Source organism: Plecotus auritus, assembly GCF_963455305.1.
Source record: "Plecotus auritus genome assembly, chromosome: 8".
In the NCBI taxonomy this organism is placed as follows: Eukaryota; Metazoa; Chordata; class Mammalia; order Chiroptera; family Vespertilionidae; genus Plecotus; species Plecotus auritus.
In genome coordinates this window covers 65,358,476-65,378,499 of record NC_137782.1, presented here as the reverse complement: position 1 = coordinate 65,378,499, position 20,024 = coordinate 65,358,476, and the positions used below count along the sequence as shown (strand labels likewise).

Here is a 20,024-nt window from a genome sequence, read left to right as displayed (position 1 = left end):
GCTGATGGCTCAATAATTGTGGAGCTGAGGTGTGGGTGTCAGTTGTACTTCCAGAATCAAAGTATGATTTAGGTGCTCACAGGGATTATATTTTAATGGCCTCAGCGTTCTATGGTTTGCAAGAGACTAAGAACCCAACATGAATGATCCTCAATGGTAAAATGGGTGTTACACAATTCACTGAGCACTTATGTGCATCCTCTCAATTCACACTCGTAACAAGTTTGAGTGATGGGCAGCATTACCCCACTTTGCAGAGAGTTCAGAAAGTGTCAGTAACTGGCCCATGTAGCAGCAGTCGCCCCCCCCCCCCCCACACACACACAGTGAGTACCGTTCCTAGTTTTCTCCAGCTGAGAAGGTGACTGTGCATTCTCCATGCAGGTGCCAATCAGGGTGAGAAGGACACCAAACCAGACATGCCTGTCTTCAACCAGATCTGGCACTGTCCCACCTCCCTGCTTTCTCTCAAGCTGATCCGGTGGCTGGAATGTCCTTCACATCTACCTTTCATCCAGCAATTTCTAGTGCCAGGTACCTTTCTAAACACTTAATGTGTTATCCTCATTGATGCTCCCTGGCAATCCAAGGAAGAAGCTGAGGCACAGAGAAGTAGAGTACCACCCCTGCGCCCAGGCACCACACCTAGTAGGTGGTGATAGAGCCAGGATTCAAATCCATGCCATTCGAGTGATTCCAGAGCCTACACTCTAAACCAGTGGTTGGCAAACTGCGGCTCTTGAGCCACATGCAGCTCTTTGGCCCCTTGAGTGTGGCTCTTCCACAAAATACCACGTGCGGGCGCGCACGTACAGTGCAATTGAAACTTCGTGGCCCATGCGCAGAAGTCGGTTTTCGGCCTGGGCGAGTCTATTTTGAAGAAGTGGCGTTAGAACACTCAAGGGGCCAAAGAGCCGCATGTGGCTCGTTTGCCGACCACTGCTCTAAACCATCACCCACTTCTTCCCTCTCCCTCTCTAGGACCAAGCCAATTACCAGTCTGAATGCCCCTTGTCCAGGGAGCCTTTCCTGATACTCTCAAACTTAGCTTCTCCTTAAGCATTCTGGGTGCTCATGATAAAACCAGTCATCTTCCTTGGTTGCCACTAAGTACTTGGCCGACCACTATGTACTGATTTACCCTCCACCTTGCCCTCCATCAGCCATCATCTCTGAGTGTCCCCACAATCTCCCCACAGCTACTTGACAGAAGAGAAGGCTGAGGGTCAGAGAGGTTAAGCAACTTGCCTGAGACCACATAGCTAGGGATTGGCCAGATGAGGCCTGAACCCAGGCCCATCTGTGCCAAAGCCCTAATGTTGACAAAGATGCTGATAAATACCTGGAATTTAAACCAGGAGCCTCTCCCTACCTCTCTCTGGCCCCAGAGGACACTCGGTGCTGAACTTGGGCACAAGGGGACAGAGGGCTTTAAACAGGAGAGTGGGGCTGGCAGTCAGCATGTCTGGACCTAAGTCATTATCATCGTCCTCTGAAGGCTCAGTGTCCACATCTATAAGCAGGTGTTTGTGGTAAAGGGGCCCAGGGTTCTAGGCTCAGACGACCTGACTTTCATTTTCACCTGTTGTACCTTGGACAAGCTGTTCAATAACCACTAGTGGTGGTGTCAAGGTGAGATGAGACAGTGTGGAACTTTGGGGCAGTGCGCACACACTGTCAGCACGATTCCAGAAGGCTCCTTCCTGGTCACAGTTACTTCTGCTGAAGGGAGGCAGCCAGCGGTGGGGTAGAGAGCGCACCCTAGAGCCAGCCTGTCTGGGTTTGAACCCTACTTCAGCCATTTCCTAGACAAGTCACTGTGCCTCAGTTTTCTCATCTGTAAAAAGGGAATAATAATCATACCTACCTTGCAGGATTGTTTTTAGATTTAAGTAAGTTGTTATACATGCAAAGTGCTTAGAACAGTGTCTGACACAGCACCAGATTCGTAATTTCACTGTTGTCTGTATTATCACTCGAGGGTTATAGGGTTCCAACCGCCAGACGGCCAAGTACTGTGGGTTTTGCCGACTCATCCTGGTCCCACAGGTCCGGCCACCACTCCCCCTTGTCCCCGCCCCGGACCCCGCAGGCCTGAGTCACCGCGGGCAGTGACTCACCCGCGCTCTCCCGCCCCACGACCTGCAGACTCACCCTGAGTCAGACAGTCTGGGCGCTTCCACTCCCAGGACTCCAAAGGGCGGAGGGGAGCCGGCGAGGCGCCCCCAGCTGAGAGCCAGACCCCCCGCGGATTCCGCGGCGCCCAGCGAACCGAGCCGAAGTTGGGTTTCGGGACGCCGGGACGGGGCCGGACCACCGAGGGGCCGGGGTAGAAAGGCACCCCGGCCCGGGCCCCCCTCCCGCCCGCGGGAATGGTACGGCCCGGGCCGAGTTAAAGGTCTGGATGGGGGAGGCGGCGAGGCGAGCGGCGGTGCGATGGGGCTGCGCGCGGGAGGATCGCTGGGTAGGGCCGGGGCGGACCGGGGGGCGCCCGAAGGACCCGGGCCCAGCGGCGGCGCTCAGGGTGGCAGTATCCACTCGGGCTGCATCGCCGCGGTGCACAACGTGCCACTGAGTGTGCTCATCCGGCCGCTGCCGTCTGTGCTGGACCCGGCCAAGGTACAGAGCCTGGTGGACACGATCCGGGTGAGGCCCCGGGGACACCGGCCGGAGGGAGGGCGCCGGAGGAGGCAGGTCGCACTGGACGCTAGAGGGGGCTGGTTCCTGGTTCCTTCCGATCACTGCATTTGCTGTGTGACCTTGAGCAGCTGGCTTGGACTCCCTGAGCCTCTGTCTCCTCCCTTGAGCAAGTAGGGGATTGATGAAATGATTAAAGTAACGATCGCCAGCAAATAGCACTTCGTAGGGGCCCAGGAGTAGCATTAAGTGCCTTAGCTTCTTCATGCCAACAGAATGCGGTAGATACTTCTGTTGTTCCTTTTACAGATGAGGAAACTGAGGCACAGGAGGATTTAAGCAACTTTTTCAAGGTCAGAGCCTGGTCACCACACTATCCCCCTTAAGCTGAGTTATTTCTCCATGAAGCACTTATGTCCACCTGAGATTATATTATACATTTATTTGTGGGTGTTTTGTTGTCTGTCTGTTCCACCTCCTGTGAACTCCACAAGAGCAGGGACCATTCCCAGCACAGTGCCTGGCTGTTGATGAAGGACTAGTCCCGCATGCTGTCTGTCACCCTGGGCCTTTACACAGCCTTTTTACCCTGCCAGGGAAACTCTTCCATCTCCTCTTTATTATTTCTAACTCCTCCATCTTCCTGTCTCAGGGTCAATGTCTTCCCTGACAGTCCCTGCTGGGTTAGAGGCCTCCTGTAGGCCCCTAGCCACCTGCATGCCCACCAGCAGAGTTCTGATCCCACTGGGTTTTAATGGGCTGTTTAGACACCTGTCTTCCTCGTTAGAACCATATGATCTGTGAGGGCGAGAACCAGACCTGTCTTTGCTTACCATAGGTATTTTCTACTATGGCTACTATAACCAAGTACCAGGAACTTAGTGGCTTAAAACAATACAGATTTGTTATTCTGTAGTTAGAAATCCAAAATGGGTTTCACTGGGCTAAAATCAAGGTGTCAGCAGAGCTGCACTCCTTTCTGGAGTGTCTAGGGGAGAATTCATTTCCTTGCCTTTCCCAGCTTTTAGAGGCCACCACATTCCCTGGCTCATGGCATCGTTGTTCCATCTTCAAAAGTAGCAACATCAGACCTCCTCTTCTGCCAGAATAATCTCCCGTGTCAAGATCCTTAATTGCATCTGCAAGACCCTTATGCCATATAAGGTAACATATTCACAGGCTCCAGGGATTAGGATGTGGACACTTTGGGGAGCTGTTATTCTGCCCATCCACCCACCATCATGCCACTAGCACCCGGCATGGCTGCCCCTAGCACCCGGCATGGCTGCCCCTCGTTAGGGCTCCACTGCCAGGCAGGCTCTGCTTTGCGCTCTGCATCAGCTTCTCGGCTTTCAGCGGCAGCCCTATAGAGTGTCTTACTCCCATTGTACCAATTAGGAACAATGCTCAGCTGCTCTTTGGAGGAGCTGAGATCCAAATTCAGGTTTGCCTAGATCTAGAGCCCTAGCTTGTAATTGCTCATAAGTTACTGCTTAATGATCATTTCTGGAATAAAAGGATAAATGAATCCATCAAAGCAGCATAATAAGAGAGAACCCATGGGCCAGTGGCAGGAGGCCTCCCAGGCAGCTCACACTTATTAATGTGGTCTCCCCAGCGTGCTCTGCCCCCCACCCAGCCCTGCCTCAGGCTTTCCCCACTTAGAGGACCACCTACCCTTCAGCTGGCTGCAGGTCCATAACAGGAAGTCTGCTTGGATTCTTCTCTTTCTCTCCTTACATTCACCCCTCCTGCCAGTTCCCTCAGATCTGCCCCTAAACATATCCCAAACTTGTCTGCCTCTCCCTTTTCCCTCACCCAGGCCACTCTCTTCCAATGAATACCTGCTGAGGCCTCACCTCTGTCCTCCTGCTTTGGCCTTTGTCCACCCCACCAAGCCTGCTCTCCTGTGACAACTTAATAGAATGTTCATTAGGTCATGTCACCCTCCCCTGTTTAAAATGCTCCAGGGGTCCTGGCTGGGTAGCTCAGTTGCTTGGAGCTTTGCCCTGATGTGCCAAGGTTGTGGGTTCACTCCCTGGTCAGGGCACATACAAGAATCAACCAATGAATGCATAAATGAGATGAATGGAACAGCAAATCTATTTCTCTCTCTCTCTCTCTCTCTCTCTCTCTCTCTCTCTCTCTCTCTCTCTCTCCCTCTCTCTCTTCCTTCCTCTCTTGCTTTAAAAAAAAATGAAATTCTCCAGGGCCTACCCACTGCTCTTGGAAACAAGCCTGCGTGGTGGCTTCTGCTGATTTTTCTGACCTCTTCTACTCCTCAGTCCCCCTTGAGTTTACTCTGGTCAGCTGGCAGTTTTGCCATTCCTCCAATACAGTGAACTTGTTCTGGGCCTTTTGCACTTGCTGTTTCCTCTGCCTGGAATGATCTTCCCTCACATTTTTTATTGAGCGCTTTCCGTGTGCCAAGCATTGTTTGAAGTGCTTTATATTAACTCATTTAACCCACCAGCTCTGTGAGATGAGTATGTTTTCTTCATCTCCATTTGATAGATAGGGCAACTTAGGCACAAAGAGATTAGAGTCCAAGGTCATAGAGCAAGTAAGTAGGAGAGCTGAGATTTGAACCTGGAAATCAGGCTCTTACTCTAAACTATTCCACTTCTCTATCTTTCCAAGTGGACTTCTCTATGTTCAGTTCTCTGCTCCATTGTCACCTCAGAGAGGCCTTGTGGACCCCCATCCCTGACATGTCAGCCTGTATGACTGTATTCATAGCATTTATCACTCTAACACTCCTTCATTTCAGTTGTCCCAGTAGACAGACCCATGAAGGCAAGGGCTGTGTCTGTCCGGCTGTACCTTATTCCCAGAGTCTAAAACAGTGCCACGTAGATATATAGTGTGTTTGTATGTATATGTAGGTATATATGCATGTGGTGTGTTGATAAATGTTTAACAACCTGGTTTCTAGGGAGGAAAAGCCCTGATTTGTAGTATCTGCTCATTTCCCTGGTGTAAATACTCTCACCATGGCTGAATTTCAAGTTACTAAGGTGATGTCAACCAACACACAAACTTCCTGAATATTTGACAGTGTTTCTCACAAGCTAGCATGAACCAGTGTGCGCACCCTGTAGGAACTCAACACAGGCTAACAAAGTCTGTTTTGCAAACTGTCAAGCATTGTTCCATGTTCATTGTTCCATGTGCCCCTTTCTCTCCAGGAGAACCCAGACAGCGTCCCCCCCATTGATGTCCTCTGGATCAAAGGAGCCCAGGGTGGTGACTACTTCTACTCCTTCGGGGGCTGCCACCGTTACGCAGCTTACCAGCAGCTACAGCGAGAGACCATCCCTGCCAAGCTTGTCCAGTCCACCATCTCAGACCTAAGGGTGTACCTGGGTTCTTCCACGCCGGACTTGCAATAGCAGGCTCTTTGGCACCTGCCACCACTCCTAAAAGCCCAGAAGAAGATATACCTGGTTTCCAGTGGGCTGGGCTGTGCAGAGGTGTAGCAGGGGAGCATTCTCTTTGCGCCTGGAGGGAGGAGGGTCTGACTCTAAGCACCCTCTTTGCTAGCTACAAGACCTTGGACTCACTCCTGAATGGCATGGGACCCAGGTCCCACCACTGTGAAAATGGGTCATGTCTTTGCTTTTGAGGGATTATTAAGAGGATGAAATGAGAAAGGAGATGGGGTTGGAGAACCACATGTGGCTGGCTCCACATTCCCAAGGACAAGGATCCTTCTGCATTTTTGTCTTTGTATATCCTATTATGTGGAATACAGTTAGCTGTCAGTGAAGGAAAACCTAGGTTAACAATGAAAGGTTTGTTTTTCCACATAGCATCAATTTTGGAGACAGATGACTAACAGTATTGCTTTAACAACTCAGCGAAGGTAGGCACACATCTCGGTGGTCCTTTCAGTCTTTCCCTCATTACTTGTGACTTCATAGTCACAAGATGGCTGCTTTACCTCTAGGAATCATGGGTATATTCAAGGAGGAAAGTAGTGGGGGAGAAGGAAGGGCTGAGCCAGGTGGGCCTGTCAACTTCTGTCATAAAGTCAGACCTTTTTCAGAGGCCTTTGTCCTGCTCTCTGCCCTGCATAGTTCCACTTAGGTCTCCTGGGCCCAAACCAGCTACCATTGCTACCCCAAGATGCAAAGAAAGCTAAGACAGCGGGAAACAGAATTGTCACAATTCAGTAGACCAATCATATCCCATCTCCTGCGACTAGCACACTGCCTCCTGACGTAAAATCGGAATCCCACTACAAAGAGAGAAATGAGTAATTGTATCAGCTAGTCTTTGCTGTGTAACATACCATCCCCAAACTTAGCAGCTAAAGACAAGTCGTTTATTTACCCACAATTCTGTGGGTTGGCAGTTTGGACTGGGTGTAATCTGGACAGTTCCGATGTCGCCTAGGGTCATTCCCAGGACTGTTTGCAATCAGCTGTCATCTCAGATGGATCAAGGATAGCCTAACTCACTTGTCTGTCAGTTGGCGGGCTGTTGGCTGGGTGACTAGTTCTCCTCTATGTGGCCTCTCCAGCAGGCTAGCTCAAGCTTAATCACCCAATGGCCTCAGGATTCCAAGAGAATGGGAATAGAAGCTGTGAGGCTTCTTGAGTTCTCTGTCCAGAATTGGTATATCTGCTAAGTTTTTTTGGTCAGAACAAATCATAAGGCTAGCCCAGATTCAAGGCGTGGGGAAACAGACTATTCCTCTTAGAGAAACTGGAAAATAATTTGTGGCATTTTTCATCTCTCACAAATTATTTGCATAGGCAAATAGCAGTGTTTCTCTCTCACTCTCTTACACACGGCATCTCTGCCCTGGCTGAAGTCTCTAAGACATTGTCCTGGGCATTAAATCTCAGGGAAGAGGTGATAGGGCAGGGTGGATTTCTCCCAGGGCTGGGCTCATTCTACTAGGGACATTTCATTATCTGCACTGGTGGGATGGGGTAGGTCAGGTGGGACATTGCAAAGGGGCTCTGAAAGCCAAGAGTCCTGGGGGGATGGGAAGGGTGTGGAGTGAGGAAGGGTGTAGAGTGAGGCAGGCCTTGCTCTCCCTGCCTGCCTTAGGGAGCTGGTTTGGGCCAACAGATCTTGGTCACTTGGCATTTTCAAGTCTCAGTTTCCCAAGCCCAGTAATGAAGACAATAGTTTTCCCACCCATTCCCTGTCCCAGGGAAAGATACTAAGGTGAGCAATAGAATTTAAAAAGAATGTAGTCCTAAGTGCAGTGTGATAGCCTGGATTGAATCTTGGAACAAAAAAAAAGGACATTAGTGGAAACCCTGGAACTCTAAACAAGGCCTGGATTTTAGTTAATAATAACACACCAATGTCAATCTCTTAGCTGTAACAACTTAGTACCATGCAAGATGTTGACGCTGGGGTTGGCTGGGAATGCTCAGTACTATCTTGGCAACTTTTCTGTAAATCGAAAATCATTCCGAAATAAAAGTTTATTTAATAAAAAGAGGAGTGAATTACTTTAGACCAATGGTTCAGTTCTCAAACTGGTTTGTTAAAACAGAGTTTTTAATTCAGTAGGTCTGGGGTGGGACCTGAGAATTTGCTTTTCTAACAAGTTCCCAGGTGCTGCGGCTGTTCAGGGACCACAAGCTGGGAATCACTGATCTAGGCTGCATCATGGTGACACCCCCTGAACCCCCACTGGGCTGACTTCTAGGGGATCTGTGTTCTAGGGCCAGCTTGTGCACACATTTCACTGTGACATTGGACAAGCCCTTCCCCTGGGGCTTTTTCCAAGCTGTGAAATGGACTGTCTATCCCTAAGGTTGGTAGCAAGGATCAGGAATCTGTAGATATGATTTGTAGACTATGCTGCCGTGAGGTGCCACCATTTCACGTGAGTAATGAATGATCTTCTGCACCCATTGACTAGATGACAGAATGGTTGCCCCTTCCTGAAAAGGCTTTTTCTTCTGGCAGATAAGATTCAAGCAGGCAACGCTAGGGGCCCTGCCAGGCACTGTTTGGGGAGAGCAGAACAGACTTGGAGTGGGAGGGGTTGGTCAATTCTGAAGAAAGAGGAGGTAGGTTTTGAAGGGTGAAACCTAGTTGCGCAGTGGAGAGTGAGAGCTGCACTTCCCTCTTGCGCCAGCAGGTGGCGATGCTTTCCGGCCTGACGGAGCCAGCCAGGCCTCTAGCCGGCAGAGCTATGGGAATGGGGTGGATGGAAGGGCTTGGCTGAGAGGAGGTCCGGGGAAGCAGGGGTTCAGGCATGAGTAGGAGACTCAGCTGGCAGTTTGTAGTTTCAGATTGTCCTTATTCTGACCGCTCTTGCCTTGTGTCCTTGCACACATCATGATGTCTGGGGATGCTGAGCCAGCTGGTCTCAGGCTCAGCAAAGTAGGCACCTCCTCCAAGAAGCTTCCCGATTCTCTAGGCTGAGCTACATGTCTCTTCTGGGTTCCCCTGATCCAACAGTGTGTCCTCTCCCCAAACAAACCACTGCCCCCAGGAACTTGGGTTCAATGAAAGGCAGTGTGTAGGGACCCTTTAGTCCCCTCACTGCCTGGAACCAAGCCTCTGCACCGTGGTAGATTTAAACACTTTTTTAACATTTTACAAGTTATATGTGAGTATATTCACCTTTAAATCATTGAGATATTAAAATGCTGAGTAATTAAATATTAAAAAATTTAAATATTAGAGGGAATCTGAAGTCCACCATGAGGCCTAGTGTTGGTTGTCCCTTTGCCTCCCTAGTTGGGATGATTACCTTCATTAATTTGGCATATACCCTTCCAGAATCTTTTCTAACTTTGTAGTAGTGCTAGTGTGTGCAAATAAAGAATGCTTTTCTTTTATACATTATTTTGCAGATTGCATTTCTTCCCTGTCAATGCGCCCTAGCCATCTATCTCATTGAATCTTAGTTCTCCCTGAGTCTCTCTCATTCTGGTCACTTCCTCAGAGGGGCCTTTCCTGACCATAATGCCTAAAACAGCCCCTCTCCCATCCTTCTATCACCTTACTCAGTTTTATTTTCTTTTTGGCCTTTATCACACTCCTTGAAATCACCTTCTGTGTCTGTTTATGACTTAAAAGTTTTATGCTCTCTTGAACTAAGAGACTTAATGAAGCCACTTTTCCAAACATCCGGAGGATGGCACAGAAGATACTGGTGCTGTTTGGGTCAACCTATGTTTGTGAGCAGACATTTAGCGTCATGAACATCAACAAAGCCCCTCACAGATCCAGCTTAACTGACGAACACCTCAGATCTATCCTGAGAATAGCCACAACAAAACTAACTCCAGACTTTGATGCATTAGCTAAAAAAGGAGACCAACAACACTGTTCCCACTGAAGTTGATGTTTTAAAGACAAAAAACCTTTCAACCCAGTCTACATTGCCATCTACATCTATGTCCCGGGCATAATTTGGAAGTTGCACTAAAGAAAATGTTTAATTTACTGTTTACACATTTTGTTCTTTTCTATTTGTTTTAGTTTTAAATTATTTTATTATATTTAAGTTTAATTTGAAAGGCTTTTGTACCTTTCCTTTGTTAGGCAATTTTATTTTGCCTTTGCCATCTTCAATATAAGGTATGTTATTGTGCTATGATTCCTCTATTTTTTGAAGTTTCAAATTATAATAATTAGTGTTTACATTCTTCTTGTTAAAATGTTTGAAATGAATAAAACTATTGAAATAAAAAAAAAGACCGTACCCTTTTATGTAATGATGTTTACTTTGAATTTATATTAGTTCACACAAACACTCCATCCATGCTTTTGTTCCAGCCCTCCGGTCCAGTTTAAGAACCCATTGTGGCCTTCGAGTCAAAAAGTTTGCCCACCCCTGCTGTAGGCCCATTGCCAAAACAATGGGTAGTGCATAGTAAGTGTTCAATAAATACCCGTTGAATGAATAAATTCCATATAGGTTTAGCTTATTCTTTTCATTGCTGCATGGCATTCCAGGGTCTGAATACAACAATGTATTAGTCATTGTCCTGTCCATGGGCATTTAAGAGTTTACAGTTATTTTGCTGCTGTGAACTCCTTCATCCATCACTCTCTGTGCTCTCTCGCCTGTACACCTAGGAGTGGACAGTCTGGCCAGCACATAGCTCAATTTGCAACTCCCAAGGTACTAGTCAATTGCTCACCAGAATGGCTGTTCTGAGTTCTCCCCCCTCCAGCAGAGTTTGGGGGCTGCTTTCCTTCCCTACACTCCAAGCAGTACTTCTTAGCCTTTTTAGGGTCATGAAGACCGTTGAGAATCCTAGGAAAGCCATGAGCCCTTTCCCCAGAAATACACACACACACACACACACACACACACACACACAAATACTTGGGGCAATTTCTGGGGCTCCCTGGACTTGATGGCCTCGCCCTCCCCTCCCCCGCCCAGGGGACCCTGTAACGAGTGTTTAGAAGCCTAATCATCTCATGATATGGATGGGAACGCTGAGGCACATGCTGATGGGGTGTGAGTGAATTAATGAATGGGACCTGGTTTTATGGGAGGTGGAGGAAAGTGTTCAGACCCAGACCTGTCTCCAGTCAGAAAAAAAAAAAAAAAAAAAAAAAAAAAAAAAAAAAAAAAAAAAAACATCTATCAGGGGGCAGGGAAAGGGGTTCTAGCCCTGCTTTACCCTGGAACATCCCCCCACCCTCACCCTACCATGGTTTTCAAGAATCCCAGGACTCAGGGCTGATAGCTCTCAGCTCTGGCAAAAGGCAGCCCAAGTCTGGCATCCAGGGTCAAAGCAGGAAACCAGGAAGCGCTCTGACTCCCCTGGGCCTGGCACAGGGATTGTGTGCTACAGACCACATTTGCTTCTTGAGTCAGACCCAGCCTTTGGAGTTCGAGTCCCGACTGTGTCACTTCCATAGAACAGGAAGGTAGGGAGTGCTCTTACAGAGACTCATCATCATCATCATCATCATCATCATCATCGCTTCCATCCTTGACACCATAGTCTTGAGAGGTGGACAGGGCAGAAATGACCTTTCCTGTGGGACAGATGGATAAACCGCGGCCTCTAGCGGAGCAGCGACCTGCCGCAGAGCCCCTGGGAGAGCAGCCTGGTTAATGGGCCCGCACACACCGACCCCGCCGGCCCATCCGCCCCGCCCGCCCCCGCGGCCCCTTCCCCGGGCCTGACCCCCGGCACTGCCTGACAGATGACCTCAGCTGCCGCCAATCCATTGGTTCCAGCTCCCGGGGGGGAGCGCAGAACAAAGCGCGCTTTGTGGCGGGGCCGTCCCCTCGCCCGGCGCGTCCGCCGCCAGGACCCCCTCCGGAACTCCGGGCGACGCCCCCGGCCGACAGCCGTGTAATGTCTTCCAGGCCGCGCAGCTCCTTCCAGAGCCGCAGCCGCCCGCCTCCCCCCGGGGGCTCCGCGGCCGCCCAGGTCCCCGCGTGGCCCCCCAGGCGGCGGGATCCGGGGCGCCCCCGCAGGAGGCTGTGCTGGCTGCTAACCTGTCCCAGCGGAGGAATGGAGCGCGCAGGGGGAATGCGTGCTCAGGTGCCGGCGGGGAGCCGGGGCAGGTGCGGCCACCTGAGAGCCTGATGCTCACCCCGAGTGCTGCCACATGGGGTGGAAGACACTGTCACTGTTGTCTTGGCTGTGACCATGGCGATCAGTGTTTGATTTTGTGGAAGCCAGGGGGAGGCTCTTTAACGCAGACCTGGGTTTGAATCTTGGCTTTGCCACCTGCTGGCTGTAGGACTTGGTAAGTGCGCCTCTGGGAACAACAGCAGCAGAAACCAGCTTTTCCTGAGCACCTGCTGCGTGCCAGACACTAAGTGCTTGCAGGTGAACTCATTCAGTCCTCCCAACCTTAGGGGCGGGGTGCTGCTGGCATTTCACAGAGGAGAGCTGCAGCTCCAGCTGTCCGGAGCACAAGTTCTCCTCTCTGGGCCTGTGTCCTTGTCTATGCGATAGACACAAGCACAGTAACTTCCCACAGGCTGGTCGCTCTCATTCGTCTTAATCTTTCCAGATGGGACACAGGGACTGGGAGCAGGTCCCTGGCTTGCCCAGGGACACCCAGCGTGGTTCCGCACCTCTGCGCCCAGGGCCCTCTGTCTTTTGAGGACTCCCCAAGGCTCCTGTGGCCATGGCTCCCATCAGTCTTACAGGGGAGAGAGGAGCAGGAGGAGGCTCTGCCTGCAGCTGGAAACCTTTCCCCTGAGAGAGAAGCTTCACCATCCTGTTGTGCCTGTTAGGGTTGATGGGGTGAGGGCAGGAGGAGAGAGAAGCCATGCCCAAGGGGGACCAAGGGGCCACAGAGAGGGCTGGGCAGGGCTGGGAGTGTCTGCCACCACTACCCCACCCTCCACACACCACACACCTCCCTTGATGTTCACTTTATAAATTGCTACCGGGCATCTACTGTGTGCCAGGCACTGTACCAGACACTGGGGCTATCAGAGTACAAAGCAGCTATAAAACTCCTATCTTCTTGACATTTCACTCAGGGGCGATAGGCAGGAAACACATACACAAAATGTGTATAAAATGTAAAATATAATAGCCCGTGATGAGTGCTATAAGGGAAAGAGAGAGAATGAGATAGGAAATATCGATTTCATTAAGGTGGTTGGGCCTCTCTGAGGAGAAAGCATTGATCTGAGCAGAGAGGAAAGAAGCCACATGGATTTTAGAGGGAAGTGTGTTTCAAGCAGAAGGAATAGCACATGTAAAAGCCCTGAGGTGGGAGCCTGCTTGGAGTGTCCAAGAAACAGCAAAGAGGTCAGTGTGGTGGGGCAGCCTGGATAGGACAAGGGGTGGGGCTGGCAGGTGATAAGGCAGGAGAGGTGGGTACGTCAACTTGGGAGGGGCCTTGTAGGTGGTAAGGACCTTGCCTTTTCCTCCAACTGACCTGGGAAATATGTGAGGCTGCTGGGTGGAGAGGGATAGGAAGGGGTGAAGGGGGAGGCTGCCACAGTCACCAAGGCCCAGGTGACAGTTGGTAGATTGGACCAGAGTGGTGAAAAGTGATCAGAATCCAGAAGTAATTTGAAGAGGGAGCTCCAGAATTTTCTAGTGGATAGAACTGGATCTGAGGGATGACAGAAAGGGAAGACCCCAGTGACCCCCAGATTTGGGAGTCCACCAGAACCTTCATAGTAGGGCCCCAGTTCCCCAAGAACACAGTGAGAAAGTGAGCTTAGAAAAAACTTTCTAAAAGTCCCATTGAGAGCCTCCTTCACAATTTGGGCCACTTTTTGGGATAGGAGGGCTTGGAATCAACTTCAGGGACCATGGTTTTTGAATCATTAAATCCATCTGCTTTTGTTTTGCTTAAATTAAAAAATGTTAAAGGAAACTTGAGATAGCCAGCCTAAGTGGAAAGTCAGTATCATGTGACATAAGTAAATGTAGCTGTTAATATAAACAACATAAACATAACACTGTTCCTAACTTCCTCCAGATCTGGTGTCTCACGGGGGCTCTCTCTTGGTAGCAAACGTTTGAGAAACCCACCCCCTCCAACCCAGGACTCTCCTGGCAAGAGTCAGGATCATCTTGTTCTCTGTGTCCTCACCCTTTTTTTCATTTTATTTAAGAAACACAAAGCATTTACGACAGTATTTAAACGCTTTCCAAATATAAAGTCATTTGATGCTCACAACAACCCCATGAAGTTATTATCCCCACTTTGCAGATGAGAAAACTGAGACTCAGAAAGATGAAGTCCCTTGCCCATGGTCACACAGCAGGGATGAGGCAGAGCCAAGATTCAGTCAGGCATATCATTGAAGGCATATCACTTTCACTTAGACAGTGCCAAACTATTGGAACGAGAAGGGCCTTCAGTACGTATTCACTGAGTTTCTACTAAAGTTTAAGTAATATCAGATCACCCCTTGCCTAAGGATCAAGTTTAGAAAACAATTCCAGGCTCCTCCTCATCAATGCCCTGAATGATCCGCTCTTCCCCAGCTCATCCCTCTCCAGCCAGGCTGGCTGCCTCTCAGATCCTAAGTGCTCTCTGGCCTCAGGGCCTTGGCACTGGATCTTGCCTCTGCTAGAATGCCCTTCCTCTGGTTCTTCTGGCTCCTCCACGTTCTCCAGCGCTCAGCTCAATGTCCGTTCCTTAGGCTTCTCCTGCTTCCTCATCCCTCCCATGGTCTTCCCACTCTTCTTACCCTGTTTTCTCCTTCGTGGTGTATAATTGTATTTTTGTAAAATATGTTTTATTGATTTCAGAGAGGAAGGGAGAGGGAGAGAGAAATGAAACATCAATGATGAGAATCATTGATTGGCTGCCTCCTTCACCCGCCCCCACTGGGGATTGAGCCCGCAATCCGGGCATGTGCCCTTGACCAGAATCAAAACCAGGGCCCTTCAGTTCACAGGCAGACGCTCTATCTACTGAGCCAAACCGGCTAGGGCATAACTGTACTCCTTATTTGCCTGTATACTTGTTCTTTGTCCTGCTGCCTCATCATGACGTAAGCTCTGTGTATGCAGAACTTGGTGGACAGAGCAGCTAGCATCTGGGATGAAGAGCCCACAGAAGGCAGACTTGCAGAGGCAGCTTTTAGGCTGTCCCCAGGTAGGGGAGCACCTGTGTCTATGGAGCTGCAGAGGGCAGGGGGTCATGAGGAAGATGAACTTAACACGAGGAAAGGTCTTTCACACAGTCCTAGTGATCAGACAATGGGAAGGACTATGTCATGGGGTAGTGAGGACCCTATCACAGGAGTTATGTAAGCCGAGATACGACAACCCTGGATCAGGACCACCCAATGTGTTGGGCTATGTGGGATGGACTCAGTACCATACATGCGGTAGATATTCATTGACTTGCTCATTTACCCATTTGTTCATTCAATCTGACTCCTGTCTATCCATTTTTCATTGACTCTGTGTTTCCCAGATTTACTGTGTAGTAAACAACCTCATAACTTTGGTCACACCCTCATGGCACCTGTACTTAACATCTTAAGTACATAAATGTATATAACATCTTAAGTCAGCTTACATAACTTCATTGAGGTTTAATTTACATACAATAAAATACACCTATTTAAAGTGTACAGTGCAATATATTTTGAAAAATATACACACCCACATAACGACCACCTCAGTCAACACAGAGATCATTTCCATCACCTGCCCCAAGTGTCCTGGTGCCCCTTTTAGTCAGGCCCCCATCACTACCCTTGTCCCCCCAAAAAATCACTTTATCGGAAAGTGCCAAACACACATCCAGAGGTTCTCCAGGACCAGTTTGCAACCCCCCAGCAATATCCAAACAGACATGAAGAACCAGAATCTCTTACCACAACTGAAAAGTAACTGACCGAGATAAAAAGTGGAAACAAAATAATATTCTCAGATTCTAGGTGGATACCATTATAAGAAACTCTGAGCCCAAGACCAGCTTTTTCCAAATTAGAAAAAGAAAGAAGAGAAAGAGAAGCCTCCCAATATTAGAAAGGTGTTATTGGCATCATTGGAGACTTTCTGCTTAGCCTATTGGAATGACTGGGAAATGTTGAAAAAAGAATGACTTTCTCACTTTGGGTTTGCTGTTATTTAATGCAGTCTCCCCCTCAGTATCCCCTATTGGTTCCAGGACCCCTGAAGACACCCAGATCCTCAGATGCCCAAGTCCTTTAAATAAAATGGCATAGTATTTGCATATAGCCTGCAGGCATCCTCCCATATCATCTCTGGATTACTTACAATTTCCTAATACACTGTAAATGCTATGTAAATATAGGGTGTCCCAAAATATGTATACATACTTTAATAGCTGTTAGCTCTTACGTTTTGCAAATGAGATATGAGATATGTTTTAATAAACACTGCCTTTATAATTATTCAAAGTGTGTATACATTTTTGGGGAGACCCTCTAGTTGTATTGTTTAGGGATCAGCTTTCTTGAATTATTTTAAATCTGCATTTGGTCAAACTTGTGGATGCAGGACCCATGAATATAGACTGTTCCTTGTTGCTATTCACCCACATCATCTTTTGTCCACTTCCCTCCCTCATCCCAGTGATGCAGGTTCCACAGGGCAGCACCTCATCTCCTCTAACATCCACCCACTCATTCATTCATTCACATGACAAGTGTTTATTAGCAGCTACTCTGGGCCAGCTGCTGGAGCTAGAGAGAAAAACTACATTCTGGTCACTATGTCAGTTTTGAGAGAAGCATAGTGCCTGGCACATAGTAGACTCTGAACAAGTGTCTGCTGAATGGGTTGCTGTGAAATGAAAGACACAAATGCCATTATCCTCCCTGATATTCTAAGCTGTTGCTCTAACGAAGTCTACCTGGCGCAATGAAGGAAGGCTCCCCTGAGGAGGTGGCCTTTGAGCAGACACTTGACCACCCCCTTCCACTCATTATTCTCCTCTCATTTGACAGATGGGGAAATGGAGGCATACAGAAGTAAAGCGACTTGCTCAAGGCTGCATAGGAAAAAGAGAGGGAAATGAGAGGTGGGTAGAACCTAGGACTTAGGGCCCAGCTTGCCATTCCTCCAAGGGCTGGGCCAGGTCCAGACCAGCAGGCAGCAGAGCCAGCCTGGGGAGTGAGCTCCTAGGCCCTGAGTCTGGAATCCATTTGCTCTGGCCAGCAATGTTTTCCCAGGGAGAAGCAGGAGGCCCTGGCCCTGCCCCTCCTGGTCCCACCCAACCACCACCACCATCTGCTCCCTATTTATTTATTTATACTTAAGTCTCACCTCCCAACCCTGCCGGGGGCACCAAACAAACCGGCATCCCTGCAGAGAGAGGAGTGGGGGAGAGGGCACTCAGCCTGTAGCCAGGGAAGCCCAGGTCTGAGAGCTCCCTAGCACTGCTACCCCTGCAGGGCCAGCAGGGTGACTGGGCTCCATCCCCCAGGGGACTTCCTGGCTGTTGACCTCTCTGTGCCCGCGCCTCCTCGCATCTGTAAAATGGGGTTAATAATAGTAGACACCTCCTGGGGTTGGTAGTGAGGATTTAGTAAAGTGCTTTGGACAGCGTCTGGTCCAGACAGGCTCAACATGTGTTTCTGTTGTACTGTGTGACCTTGAGCAACACACTACCCTTCTCTGACTTATTCCTTTGTTTCTGCAGCGGGCAGCTCACCACAAGACCTAAGGGGCTCCAAGCCTGATGTCCTAGGCTTTACAAGGAGCTACAACCCCTGACTCCACCCCAGGGCCCTTTCCCTTGGCCCTGGCCTAGGATGGATAATTGATGCCTGCCCCCTGCCTCCAGTCGATACTGCCCTCTTACCATCTCCTAATCTGCAGGGAAGGCCAAACTACACCTTCCCTGCCCCATAGGAGGCCTGGGAATACCTCACCTCGGCTCCCTGAATTGCCACCCCCTGGAAGGCTAGCGCTGGAAGGTGCTGATGTGCTGCCAGTACAAATCCCAGGAAACCAGGCCCAGCTGCTCATTAATGATAATTAGCTTGGGGTCCGTCAGCTGGGCAGGAGGTGCTCCCGGGCCTTTGTTCTGGTGCCACCTCCACAGGCACAGCCCTCCTCCTCCCTGGCTGCAGTGGATAGACCGTGTGCACACACTGCTCCCCAAACTGACCCTCCCTCTGCCCCCAGCTCCCTCTGTCTGAGCCTTCACCCCCCCTGGTCTGAATCTGCACCCTCTCCCATCTGAAACCCATCCTCTCTCTGTTCCGCCAGCTCCCTCTGCCCCCAGCCTCTCAGAGACACTGTCACCCTCACCAAGTCCGTCTATTTCACTGAATCCCTGTTCCCTTTGGTGCTCACATCTCCTTTGAGCCCTCTCTTCCCCTCACTGAGCCCCATTCCTCTACCCCCAATCCCTCTCTCTGAACAGACTTCTACCCAGCCTGCCTCCCCTTCTGAGCCTATCCCACCCCAACCCCCTACCCTCTCACATACCACAGGATGCTCAGGTACCCACTGGAGATGCACATGCCATCTAAAGGCCTTAGGGATGGGGGTCACAGGGCATCCAGGCAGACCCCTCCATTTTGGGGACCACACTGTCCTGCAGAAGCCTTTGGGAACAGATTTCTGGAAGGAGAAGGAAGGCAGAGCTGAGGGCTATCTCGAGAGGGAGTGAGCACCCATCACCTGAGGCCCAGGGACAGCCTCACCCCCCACCCCCCCGCCAAGATGTTAAGTGCAAGTTGAAGGTCTTCTGCCAGCAGACAACTCAGCAGCCAGGTGCCGGTTCCAGGAGTCAACAGGCCCGACCCCAGTTGCTTCTGAGGCGAATGAGTTGAGGGGGGGTGTGAGGCGGCTTCCCTAACCAGAGAGGGACCTAGCATTGGGAGTTTTAGGAGGCCACAGTGCAGGCGCGCCTCCCTGCCTGCTGGACCCATGTGAAGCGTGACCCCTCCTCAGGTCCCAGGAACAGCTCGGGAGGAGCTCTCATCGGCCTGACTCACAGGAGGGCCCTGGCCGTGCTCTCACCAGGCAGGGCTGACTGTATCCCAACCTCTCTCTGCCACATGCCGAGGCCTCCCAGGCCAGGGAGAGAGGAGAGGTCGGGTGAGCCCCACCCCCGTGAGAGGAAGCTGGGGGAGCCAGAGCTCCAAGGAGGGCGGGGGTGGCAGGAAAGGGGGAGAGGAGGCAGGTGTCTGTGGGATCCTCTATCCTCGCCCTCCTCAGCCCTCCATCCCCCACCCAAGTGGGCCCCTCACCCCGCCACCCCACTCTCATCTGGCCTCCATGTGCTTGGCCTGCACCTGAATACACACTCCCCAACGATCTGTCTTGGGCTGTCAGAGGATCAATGGGGCTCCCAAGGCCTGGCCCAGCAGGAAGCTGCAGGGAAGTCCCTAACAAGAGCTGGAGAGCTACGAAGAGAACCCGGGTGGGGGGCGAGGAGAAGCCAGGCTGGGACAGAGCCATGAGCCTGGGTCTGGCATCTTGTTGGGGAAGGCCCTAGGAAGGCCTGGCTCCCCAGTGGTGAAATCTGGTGGGGTCCCAGGCTGGTTCCCATTCTGTTTGCCTTCTAAGTTTGGGGACCAGCTCCTTTCCCACTCTGGGCTCCTCATTTGTGAATGTGAAGGGGTTGCATCTCAGGCGGATATAAGGTTCTCTAATCAGCAAGAGATCTCTCTTTATGGGCAAATAGAAAATGGTCTCCAAGCTGTTTAGTGCAAGTTGAAGGTCTTCTCCTCTATACCTTATAGTGGCCACCAAGACGCCTCTCAGAAGCTGAATCTAAAGTCACCCAAAATTGATCTAAAGGCTTTACTATGCAGATGGGAAAACTGAGGCCAAAGTAAAGAAGCTATATTCTCAGCCATTCCTAGCACAATTCCTACTGTGTTCCAGGCCCTCTGCTAGGTGTGTGATGGCGGAGAGACTGGGGAGAAAACCCACTACTACCCCTGCCCTCATGGAACTTATTCTTCAGCTCAAGAAAAGAAACAGATAACTAAATATTGACCAAGCATAGCA

The 20,024-nt window shown here is 50.2% G+C and overlaps 1 protein-coding gene across 2 annotated transcripts; it reads left to right on the top strand.

Annotated features, from left to right (window-relative positions):
• Window positions 1–2,397: 2,397 nt before the first annotated feature.
• On the top strand, window positions 2,398–10,304 carry SRXN1 (sulfiredoxin 1). Of its 2 annotated transcripts, none has more exons than XM_080683014.1 (2): window positions 2,398–2,646; window positions 5,826–10,304. In XM_080683014.1, exons 1-2 carry the CDS (start codon window positions 2,437–2,439, stop codon window positions 6,027–6,029), a joined length of 414 nt encoding a protein of 137 aa, XP_080539140.1. In that variant the 5' UTR covers window positions 2,398–2,436; the 3' UTR covers window positions 6,030–10,304. The 2 variants fall into 2 exon arrangements, with proteins under 2 accessions (XP_080539140.1, XP_080539141.1); XM_080683015.1 differs by having other exon boundaries at window positions 2,398–2,619; window positions 5,826–10,298.
• The last annotated feature ends 9,720 nt before the right edge of the window (window positions 10,305–20,024 follow it).

Excerpts from the sequence above, each read along its gene's own strand:
- SRXN1 (XM_080683014.1), top strand. The coding sequence starts at position 2,437 with ATGGGGCTGCGCGCGGGAGGATCGCTGGGTAGGGCCGGGGCGGACCGG. Across the intron at positions 2,647-5,825 it reads GCCTGGTGGACACGATCCGG|GAGAACCCAGACAGCGTCCC; the intron begins GTGAGGCCCCGG and ends CTTTCTCTCCAG.